The 12029-nt window shown below is 46.5% G+C and overlaps 1 protein-coding gene across 1 annotated transcript; it reads right to left on the bottom strand.

Annotated features, from left to right (window-relative positions):
• Nucleotides 1-1646: 1646 nt before the first annotated feature.
• Ripply1 (ripply transcriptional repressor 1) lies at nucleotides 1647-5686 on the bottom strand. The gene is made up of 5 exons (XM_047536838.1): nucleotides 5242-5686; nucleotides 4620-4760; nucleotides 3687-3741; nucleotides 2985-3049; nucleotides 1647-2447 (listed from the first exon to the last, which is right to left on the bottom strand). Exons 2-5 carry the CDS (start codon nucleotides 4757-4759, stop codon nucleotides 2168-2170), a joined length of 540 nt encoding a protein of 179 aa, XP_047392794.1. The 5' UTR covers nucleotide 4760; nucleotides 5242-5686; the 3' UTR covers nucleotides 1647-2167.
• Nucleotides 5687-12029: the final 6343 nt, after the last annotated feature.

Here is a 12029-nt window from a genome sequence, read left to right on the forward strand (position 1 = left end):
AGATGGCACCAGTGTGTGAGTTTGTTGGGTCCCCTCAAGGTTCTGTGTGAATTTGGGAAGTCCCAACTATGGCTCAGAATTGAAGCTACTTATCTCAATTTGAGAGGAGGGAAAGAAAAATAGCTATTGTTCTGCCCCTCAATAGGATGTCACCCTGTCCTCTTTGTAGCTAAGCAAAGATACAGGGAAGAAGGCAAGTAAGGGGATGTTGGTTCTACCAAGAACTACTTTGAGAAGACTTGAGAATTTTGACCCTCAACATTTCCCAAGCAACTCCTTGGTGCCTGTCAGTGTGCTATGCTGTGCTATGAAGTCATATGAGGATATCAAACCCTGCTACATCTCACACAGGAAAGGAGGCAGATGCCATTAGGAGAGGCACTGAATGGGAGGGGGTGCCCAGCCTGCTTCAAGTGGCTACTCACAGGAGTGGTGTGTGGGCTAGTCCTATAGGAGGAACGGGAGTTTACAAGGTATTCGAGAGTGGAAAGTCATTACAATCAGAAGTTTAAAGCCACAGAAGTGTTAGAAATTCTGCCACTTTCAAGGACAGTGTAAGTTGCAAGTGTTGAGGGATGAATCTAAAGAGACAGGCAGAAATCTGGGCTTGGGATATAGTTCTGTGGTAGAGCATTTGCCTAGCACATGGAAGGCCCTAAGTTCTATCCCCAGTACTGCAAAAAAAGTAAATAAATAAGAGAGGCAAAACCCAGATAATTAAAACCTTAGAATATCACATTAAGGACTTGATTTGGGAATATATAGTACTGTATGCGTGTATACACGTGTATTTTTCTGGGTAGGGAAGCCAGAGATTTTCAAGGGTTTCTGTGACCAAAAACAAACAAAAAATCCAAACCAAACAGACAAACCATAAGCCCAGCTGTTGCTGAAGCAAAGACATGATCTGGTCTGATTCAATGGCAAGTTCAGAAAAAAAAATTGCAAAGGACATGCTGGAGGCAACAAAATTAGCTGAAGAGTAATTTGGGCAGGGTCAACAAGAAGGCCTGAACTGTGGTGGACACAAAGGGAACGAAGGACAGAAAATTGACAGGATAGAACAGGCACAGTGGTGTACGCCTGTAATCCCAGCAGTTTGGGAGACTGAGGCAAAAGAATTACAAGTTCAAAGCCAGCCTCAGCAACTTAGGGAGTCCCTAAGCAGCTTAGTAAAACCCCATCTTCTAAAGAAAATAGAAAAAGCCCTGGGGATGTGGTTCAGTGGTTAAGCACCCCTGGGTTCAATCCCCAGTACCAAAAAAAAAAAAAAAAAAATTGACAGAACTTAGTTGTCCCCCAAATATCCCTCCTCACACATACACAGCCATTTCGACACTCCCACCTTCCCCTCAAGCCCCATCCCCTACTCCCAACTTTCAAGCTACCCTTTGAGGGCTGTATTGTTCCCTTTCTTAACTGTCCTAGAAGGTTAATCAAACCTGATTTCACAAGATGAGAAGCCTTGGCCCCATGCTGGGTCCCCAGTCCTACATCTCAATGGTGAAAAATCTGTCAACTGACCTCAGGTAGAGCAATGAATTGGCCTTGAGCTGGTCTCTGACCCTCCACTCATGGCTTCACAACATGGGCAGAGTTCAGTTAAGAAATCAGCACAGTTCCAAGAAAAAGGCAAACATCATCTAGTTTATTTTTCTCCTGATTCATCTCATGCCAACACTCAGATCTCAATGGAGAACAATCAAAATGGGGGAAAGAATTCCCCCGAGCAAGCTGATTCTCTAGGTGTCCCTTTCTTTTCCTACAAGACTCTTCAAAAAGGTACCCCAAATTTGCTTGGATGTGGTGTTGGTGTCCCTGGAGGTAAAGTCAGAAGTCAGGCTTCCATGGGGGTCTGGACTTATGTGGCCACCTAGGAAGGCTTGGTTGTCAAAGGGCCCTGAGAAGTGGCTGTTCTCCTCTACAAGGGCATGCCCTTCCCCACTGTGCTTCCTGGGGGCTTCAGAAACAGATCTACCTTCCCCTAGAGCTCCTAGGAATCCTGTCAGCAGCCCAGACAATGAGATGCCAGGGGCCTGGGCTCACCAGCTAGTTGGGTAAGCCAGGCTGAGCTGGGCAGCTTGAGGACCCAGTTTTTAGTCCAGAAAGCTGTACCTACAGATTCTGGACTAATTGAGGCCCTTGGAAACTTGCCAATCAGTGACTTTCAGTTTGGACAGGTCAGAGGTGGGGAGGGGGAATGAGCTGTTGCCCTGTGTGGTGCAGACCCCACTCTGACACACCCTTCTGGCCTCTTTTTATTAGCCTCCTCTTTCTCCGCTTCATTCTCCTCCTCCTTCTCCTCCTCCTCTTCCTCTTCCTCCTCCTCCTCTTCACTGTTAGAGTCCTCATACAGGTTGATGGTGGCCTGGACAGGGAAGTTCTGCAATAAAATCTCCCCAGCACTGTACAGGTAGTCAAAGGAGCGGGATTTTGGCCAGAAAAGCCTGTAGACAGAGAAGAAACATGGCCTCAAATGTAGACATTTGTGCATGTAGAGTCACCAGTAGGACCAAGAAGGAAGCCACCCCCTAAACCCCTTCTCTTAACTGCAGTAATGGGGTGAGAGGGAAAAGTTGAAAGAGAACTTTGTAATAGAACTTTGTGAACTGTTACAAAATGGCCCTGGCAAGAAGGTCACCTCTGGTGGACCTCCAGCTGTGGGAGGACCTAGCACCACATCTATTCAATTCTAACCGTCACCTTAGTCCCCATCCCAGGGGACTTATAGCCAAGAATTTTCCATCCCTGTGCTTTCCATCTTTTTTACTATGGATTCCTTCACTGATGTGTGCAGAGAGTCTCATCCTTAGGGAACAGTGACAATGCTCCTGGAAGAGCAACCTTGGCCTGGCCTTAGTTTCCTTGTCTGTGAAACAGTGATCGTAGCAATGCCTCCTTCCTCCTGCTTCACAGGACTGTTGTGAGGATTTAGACAGCTAATGTATCTATATCAAGTTCTGAGCTTGGTGCCAGAAGCTTACCTGACAGGATGATGGAATTCAGAATCAGCCTTGGTGGCCTCAGCGGCTGTTACCCCACCAGCAGCCTGTCCAAAGCAAAAGCTAGCATGTGGCTCAAAGTGCATGGCCAGATAACTGCCTCTTCCATATCAGAGGTCAGAAACCTGCAGGCAGAACAATCTGGAAGAGATCTTAGATGTCTCTGGGGTCTACTTCCCCAACCCCCTTCCTTACAACAAGTGGGTCTGTCTTAGTTCTGGTTGAAAAACAAGTGGACAGAGTCCTGGGGTTTTTGCTTTCCCACCCCTGTTCCAACAGCTGTTTGGAGGCTGTCCAGGGGACAGAGTTCTACTGGAGCAGCAAAGAATCAGGGAGGTGGGGTGGGAGAATACTAGGGCATGGTGCCAGGAGACTAGGATTTGGGCACCAGCTCTGCCGCACACTGACTGTGGGGCCTTCCCAAACACTTTTCCCACTCTGAGTCTCAGTCTCTTCTTTTTATTCCGTTGGTCATAGAAATCTTGGGCCTGTCTTTTTCCCAGAGCTACTGTGGGATTCAAATTTTAGCAAAGCCATAAGGATGCGCTCTCAGATCTGCAGCGTTGGACTGAGGTCAGGGGCTCTCCGGGAAGGGGTCTGTCCAGTGTGAATGTGTGTGGCTGCATGTGCCTATAAAGATATGTCACAAGGACACAAACTCACCCAATCCACCAGCTTACTCACCTGCCTTGGGGGGTCATTTGCGGAGGATAACCAGGGCCTCCAAAGACAAGCTCCTCTAGGAGAAAAGAGAGATGAATTGGTGGAGGAAGAGACTGAAACATGGAGTCCCTGAGATAACAAAAGATGCCCTCAAAAAGCTTGGTTCATGCATCATCTGCTCTAAGATGCCTTTCCTAAGTGCTCATGAGTAAGGGCACATAGATGCCCCTCCTCTCTGCTTCAACAATGTTAGCATTGCTCTTATCCCATTGCTTTGTGATTGTGTGTTTGAGTTTCTTAGGCTCAAAGATATGTTTGGTCACATCTAAATCCTCAACACCTAGCACAATGCCTGGGACATAGTAGGTGCTTCAGTAAATGTTGAATGTGAAATGTTTGGAGGAACAAATGAGGGTTGGGAGGAAACTATTTTGCCTCCTATCTCCTACTCCAAGAAGTAGAGCTCAGAACCCTACCATCTTCTTTGGCTGGGGGAAGGGGTCAGAAACATTCCTAGGCTGACTGTTTCCCCACTGGACTTACAGAGATAGGAAAATAGCAGATGAGAGTCATATGGTATGTTCAGGGAAAACACAGTTGCCCCCGTCAAAGGCTTCTTGAGACATTGGCTCTATCTCCATGTCCCCCAGTTACAGTCTAGGCATGTTGAGCCCAGAGCCACGCAGTGCACTCTACACCTGGTCCACAAAGACCTGCCTGATTGACCTTCAGCTTTGGCAATGCCCACTGTCCCCCAATCCACTCCTGCCACCTGGAGGGATTAACGAAGTGAAAAGCCAAATGAATTATTCCAGGCCAGAGATGTGAAGAGGGGTTGTGAGGCCATTGCCTCTCCCCTTTACAGAGCAGAGGGACCTTCAGTAGCTTGTTTCTCCCTCTCCTAGAAACCCCCTAAGCCTGAGTTCAGGTTGCCAAATGCCAAGCTCCACTTACCTTCCACTCCCAGGTGCTTCTTGTCCAGAAGACAGAAGGGGTGATGGGTGTAATAAGCCAGGGAGTGCCTGGGGGACTCGTGCTAAGGCCAGGGCCAGTGCTGGGACAGGCACCTCAGCAGCAGAAGCAGCAGGGTCCATCCTTAGGACACCAAGGTCAGGCAGGCTGTGGGCTCTCCTACTTCTCAGAACTTTCTGCACACTATTGGTCTTTCCCTAGAGACCCTTTTATAAGCCCTGCCTAGACTCATAAATTATTCAGGGAGTGTAGGGGCGGGGGTACATTGGGAAGGGGATGAATATTTAGGGAAGGGGCTCAGGAAGGGGGAGCTGGGTTCCTGGGTGTGAAATCTCTCCCAGTTGAATAAACAAGGTGTCAGTGGGGGTTGAGAGGTTTGCTTTAGCTCCAAGTCAGAAAGGAAAACCCAGAAGGGACAAATTGCACACCATTTGTGTGAATTCCCCAGGCAGAAGCAAGGCCTAAGCAGGGAAGGAGGAGAGCTCATTAGCACCCAAAACTACAGAGAGCTGTTGGGGTCAGAGAGTTGGATAGGCGGGCTTTTTTAGCAAAGCTGGTTCCCAGTACAAATAGCTGACCCCTCTAAGGAAAGGGAGGGACTCACCTGCTATTTCAGCTTACACCCCAAATAGATTTGCCAGATCAACCTGATATAGAATGACTGCCATTAAGCCTATCACCTGGGTTAGGAAAAAAAAGGGGGATTCTGGGTGAAACAGACCCAGTTGCCAATCTTCTTTCAACACCCCTTGCTGCTCAGTTCATTTGCAAAAGTGCCTGAGTCCCCTCTCTCCAGCCTTAGAAGTAAATGGTCCAGAGAAGGACAGCAGGCAGGAGTTTCTGGGGCCTCTGGGGCAGATTCCAAATCTGAAAGCAGAGCACAGCTTTCCATTCAGGAGCCAAGGGCTGGGGTGAGGCAGAGTTCTGCCCAGTGCTAAGCTGTCAAAGGACCAGCCCAGGCCTCGGTTCTCTCACGTGTGAGATGAGGCTGCCAGCCCAGTGGTCCCCAAGGTCTCTGCCAACCTGAACACTATGTGATGCAGCTGGGTAATGGGTACTGTCCTCAGGCAAGGCCAGAGGCTTGACCATAGTCCTTGGCCTTAGCCAGCCTTCTGGGCCTTGGCCAGAAAGCTTCCAGTTACAACAACTGGCAAGCACCTTATTCTTTAGCGGTCTTGAAAATATTCCTAGTGACCTCAGTGTCCAGCACCAGCACAGATTTAGCTTCTTGGATATTCATCACAGCCTGGTTTGTAATCATCAAAAATTAGAAACTATCTCAGTGTCTAATAATAGGAAACCAGTTCTATTAATTCAGGTAAATCTTTGCAACCAAATACTAGGCAGGTACTCATGGTTGTGTTCTAGGAAGTATAATTATCAACATTGAAAATGGAAAAACTCAGATGTAAAATCATGTAACTAATTGATTTGAGGGCTCCTCTTTTCCGAATTCACCTACCCCTTACCCCATCCCACTTCAAATTCCAGCCCCACTGTGTTCTGCGTAGCAAGGAAAAATTGAAAACAACCCAAATGTCTTGCCTGACAAAGCAAGTTAAATCAATTATTGAAGTTAAAGAATTTCATATTAAAATTAGCCTGGTAGAAGAATGAGGGAAAAGTTAATACTTTCAAGAGTGAAAAACATAATCTTCTAAAATATTATTTAGAGAAGGATCCCATTTTGGTTGGAAAACAGTGTAGAATGCACAGTATGCAGAGGAAAAAGGACTGGTTAGAAGAAAGAATGCTACAGTTGTTGGTTCTGAGAGGAAGAGTATGGTAGGTTTTTTCTTCCTTCTTTATGCATTCCTGGATTTTCAAAAAAGATACACAACCAAACTGCTATTAAAAGTAAAGACAGGCCGGCATGGTAGCACAAACCTATAATCCCAGCAGCTCAGAAGTCCTAGACAGGGGGATCACGAGTTCACAGCCAGCCTCAGCAATTTAGTGAGGCCCTAAGCAACTTAGGGAGACCCTGTCTCTAAATAAAACAGTAATAGGAGCTGGGATGTGTGGCTCAGTGGTTGAGTACTCCTGGGTTCAATCCCCAGTACCAAAAAACAAGTAAAGACAAAAAATAATGAAAAGAAACGAAGAAAAAATGCTTATCTGTGGCAGAAACAATATTCTTGGAGGAAATGACAGCCATTTTCAAATATCCAAATGAGATTACACTTGTTCTGTGTGAATTAAAAGGGCAGGGCTGTGACCCAAGGGTAGAAGCTACAGGGAGACACATTTCGGCTCAATCAAAGGGAAACTTGCTAACAGGTCAGTCACTATAACCCAAAGTCCTGGAACTGTACCAGACCACAACCGTTTTATTCTCTGAGATGAAATGAGTGCACTGTCTAGGATTTGGGGGGAGCTCTCTGTTCCTGAAAGTGTATGCTAGACCCTGGATCCTGAAGAGGGGAATCCTGGAGGGGAAGGAAGAGCTGCTGGGGAATCCAAGCTTCTATCAATCTCTGAGAATTCTGGCTGAATTAACCTCCAGGAGACGGAAATTTGTTTGTACTGCATCATTGGCTAAAATGAGGAGTGAGGCCCAGAGAAGTGAAGCTGAAGAGACTGGGCCCAGAGGAGATAGCATGAGAAAGAAGCTCAAGAAATATCATCACACCCTGGAATTTTTTTGACCTCTAGGTGGCCTCTGACAATAGGCAGGAGGAAAACACAGACATTTCTCCTGAGCCCTGGAATACTGCTCTACTAGACTTAGTTGTGCAATGCATGCCACCTTCTACCTTGAACTTGTGTTCCTTCAGCCACTCCTTTCATTTCCCTGAGCAATAGGTCTCAGGGTTCCCCTTACACCTTACTCCCAGCATGCTCTCCCAGAGCCCAGGGAGATTTCAGTCCTGTTTTCATGGCTCTTTGTCCTCCCTACAGAACTGCTGTGTCTCGCTGCCTCCTAAGAATTGCTGTAGTTTCATTCAGGTGTGGGACATGAAGCCACTGACCCCTCTTGTTGGCTTCCCCTCAGCCTGTAGGATTAAAGGTCTGTTGCTGGGCGAAAATGGGAGCCAGGTCATTCTCTTTCACATTTAGCATAGAACAAAATTAAGGTGGTCAGCAGCAAGAAACGTCTAGATCAACTAAAATGGAGAACTTTCTATCAGGGCAATTAAGATCTTGCTTCTTGTTTTTCTGTAAGAGTCTTACAGTTCCTCTGGGCTTTGTCAGGCCTTCCTGAGAGGACTGGGTACCTCCTCTGGGCCACTTTGCTGGATATTGCTTAGCAAGGGGATGGACCAGAAAGAGGAAGGGACTGTGGACCCTGCCTCAAGGTGTTCACAGCCTAGAGAGGTAGACAAACCCTGCTTGGGGAAGACAGACTCAGCCAACCTAAGCGTGACCAATATCTCTCGACCAATCCTCAAGCATGTTCCCTTGTCAACTCCCCTGCTCCACCCTCCACGTTTCCCTGGGCCACATTCCAAACTTTCTTCAGTTCCCTACCATGTTATTACCCCACCCCTCTCCCTGCTAGGAACAACTTCTGCTCATACTTCCCTGAGAAAACAGAGGCCTTCAAGCATGAACTACCTCAGTGCCCTGCCCCCCAACCTCCAATTGGCCTGCCTCTCCTACTTCCTTCTCCTCTAGCCCTCTCTTCTTAGGGGACAAGATGCCCCTTTCGTTAAAGGCTAATCCCTTCACCAGGGACTTGTCCTTATCCACCCTCCTCCTCTGGGCCCTTCCTCAGACATTATGCTCCTTCTCTTCAGGGAAGTTCAGCAGCCCCATACCACCACTTTCTCTTCTGAGTATAAAATACCTGCCTCTCTTCCCTCCAAAATCAAGCACTGGCCCCTCCCCACATGTATTCTCTTGCTTCCCTAAATTGCTTTCTTTCTCAAACTTTTTCTCTCTTTCTCTTCCTCCCCATCTTTCCTGCACCCTCAAGTTTGTTTAAAATAGACTCTACACTCTAGACTTAAACTTTCTCCAGCTTCCCATTCACACCTCAACCAACTGCAGTTTGGCTCCAGTCCCATCATCCCAGGGAAAGGGCACTGCCAAAGGTCACCAATAACCTCCTAATTGCCAAATCCAACGACCTCTTTGAACTATGGATGGCAAAAGACACTGTTGGTTGAACACTCATTTCTGAAACTCTCCTTCCTCTTTTGACCTCTTTGTTCATGCTCTGCTTGTTTTCCTCCTATCTCTGGAATCCTTGAACTAATATTCTTTCATTCCTCATTCATATTCTCTCTTTCTCCATCTCTCTCCTCTCTTCCTCCCTCTCTCTCTCTCTCTCTTTCTCTGTCTCTCTCTTCTCTGCCCCCTCTCCTTCCTTCCCCTGCTTTTGGTACTGGAGATTGAACCTTACAGTCTCTTTTGTTGACCTCTCTCCCTCTGCCCATTTCTCAAATCAGTGGTTCTCAATTCCTGTTTCCAGATCAGGTTGAAACAGTGACACTTTCAATGGGTCTTAGTGAAATGAGAAAAGTTTGCCTAAGAGAATTTTTCAACAATCTAAATCTATTCAATTATAAACAAGTGTCCTTCATTCTGAGATTATTCCCTTCCTATTTCTCTCTCTCTCTCTCTCTCTCTCTCTCTCTCTCTCTCTCTCTCTCTCTCTCTCTCTCTCTCTCTGTCTCTTGGTTTTGGTACTGGGGGTTGAACCCAGGGGTGTTCTATCACTGAGCTATATCCCTAACTGCCCACCTTTTTGGTACAAAGATTGAACCAAGGGGCACCTAACTACTGAGCCACATTCCCCAGTCATTTTTAGATTTTATTTAGAGACTGGGTCTTGATAAGTTGCTTAGGACCTTGCTAAGTTACTGAGGCTGACTGAACTTTTGATCCTCCTACCTCGGCCTCCTACCTTAACCTCCCTAGTTGCTGGGATTACAGGTATGCATCACTATACCTAGCTTCCCTTCCAATTTTTGTTGATAAAATTTATCTTTCTTTTTAAAAATTATGATGATAGTGAATATTAATTTATTTCTTTTATGTTTCCACTTGGGAAAATGTTACTTTCTCTGAGAGTCTTACAAATATTTATTGAATGAATGAAAGAATGAGAGTTATATTTCCAGCCTGAAATTTTCCTCATAGGTATCTCAAATTCATTCCAAAGATGAACAATTTTCCTTCAACAAACCTCCTCTGTACCTACCTCAGTAAACAACATGATATTGACCCAGTCACTTGAGCTAAAAAACCTCAGTCTGTGAGTCCTGTTGATTTTATTCTTCAGTGTTCCTCATGTTTGTCTTCTCCATGCCCCCCACTCTCCCAGTTGTTTCCTTAATGATGACTTCCTCTATCGTCTCTCACCTAGATGCCCCAAATAGCTTCCTGATCCCCCCTGACTTAACCTTGCCTATGTATCCTCACTGGTGCCCCTGCAATCTTTATAAAACATGACTAAACATGCTCTTCCTTTAAAATCATCACTGGGGTGGGCAAGGTGGTACATACCTATAATCCCAGATTTGGTAGTCTGAGGCAGGAGGATCCCAAGTTGAAGGCCAGCCTCAGCAACTTAGCAAGACCCTGTCTCAAAATAAAAAATGAAAAGGGCCGGGGATGTGGCTCAGTGGTAGAGTGCCCCTGGGTTCAATTCCTATTGCCCCCCCCCATGAAAAAAAAAAACACAATCCAGTAATTCGCAATTGCCTATAAGAATAATCCAAACTCCTCTCTGTGGCGGCCCTCCACCAGTCGAGCCCATCCTACCTCTCCAGGCTTCTGCTTCCCTGGCCCTTCACATACTGTTCACTGCAGCCTCCCATTGACTCTATCTCCATTTTATATACAGGCCATTCATCTGTAATCTTTTCAGGGTTTAAGACCTCGGAACATCTTAATACCACCCTGAATAGAGTTTGTCACAGAGGAGGGGAGACTCAGGGTCATTCTTCTGGCACTGTTTCACAAACTGTGTCACAACCAATGCAGGACTTGAAACCAATCTAGTGGTTAAAACCAGAATTTAACAAAATGAATAGAAAATATAAGAGTGAATCACATGTGGTAAGGGTATATATTATTCCGTGAAACTTATGTTTCACTCATATGAATATATATATATATCTTTAGATATGCAAATACACTGGATCTTACTGTAAAATATAAAAATATATTTCTTAACTCTGGGTCATAGTCAAAAAAATTGACAGCACTAAAGGGATTCATGCAAATGTTATTCTGTGATTCATTAGTTGGCGGGGTTCATGCAATAGTCCTTCACTTCCACAAAGGTCCTGGTCTCCCTGGGGAATATAACAAACTTCTGGAGAATGGATGATGCCGGGAAGACTTCATGGATGAGGGAGAGATTGAGCTAAGCCAGGTTAAAGAAGGGGAAATGTAATCTTGGCAGGGAGATCTGGCACAGAAGCAGATAGTAAGAGTAGAGAACATTTGTTAAACATTTATGTGCAGGCATTGTTCTCAGCACTTTGCATGGGTTAATTTTAGCCTCACAAACAACCTTGTGACAAAGATACTACTAAAAGATTTATTCTATAGATTAGATTATGGAACTTGCCCAAGGTCACAGAGTTAAAGTGACAAAGCCGGAATTTGAGTTCAGGTAGTGTCCATGCTCTTAACCACTGCACCACACTGCTGTCACTGGGGATTATTAAGGAGAATGGACTACCCAGGGAACAGGGAGAACCCGGGCCTGCAGACGCTGGTGAAGGAGGATCTCCAAGGCTGGGCTGAAGGCGCCAGCAACAGGCTTTTTTCTCCCTTCAGGAATGATCTTCCTCTTTCCCTCCAACCTCTGCCTCTTGAGCCAGAGGGCCCTGGGTTGGTGGCAGAAGGCCTAAACACCCAATGCGGGTGCCAAGTGAAGACAAGGCATGAGGCAGCAGCTGCTCAGAGTGAGAAGGAAGGGAGAAAGTCCTCCCTTCCAAGCCGAAAATAGCAAATGGTGCCTGGGGCCTGTGTCCTCAAGTCCAAATGTCCCAAATGTGCCAAGTCTTGAAACCAGCCTCTCGGGTTCCTGGGACAGGGAGTCCCCTCTGGAGAACAGTTTGTTGCTAGCTCAGCTCTCCTGCACCCTCTGCCTCTTGTCCCGCCATTTGAGTCAGGCCTGGGCCATGTGGTGTGGGCTCTCTCGGCAGAGTCTCTCGCAGCTCCCCATTTGCTCCTCATTTGGAGTGCAGAGGCTTAGGAAAACAAAACTCCCAGGATGGAGGAGGGAGGGAAGGAGGGTGCTCAGAAAGGTCACTCCCAACTCAGCTCCTTCCCTCCGCCATTCAGGCAGTCCAGATCTAGCACCAGCCTCTGCAGCCCCTCTTCTCTGAGACTGCCTCCTTTCCCAGTCTCACCTTGGGCTTTGAGAAGATAGAGAGAGGCTTACTTCTCAATAGTGTGGTCTTTTGTCTTTAGTCTTGGTGATCCTGG

This window comes from Sciurus carolinensis, chromosome X (genome assembly GCF_902686445.1).
Source record: "Sciurus carolinensis chromosome X, mSciCar1.2, whole genome shotgun sequence".
Taxonomy (NCBI): domain Eukaryota; kingdom Metazoa; phylum Chordata; class Mammalia; order Rodentia; family Sciuridae; genus Sciurus; species Sciurus carolinensis.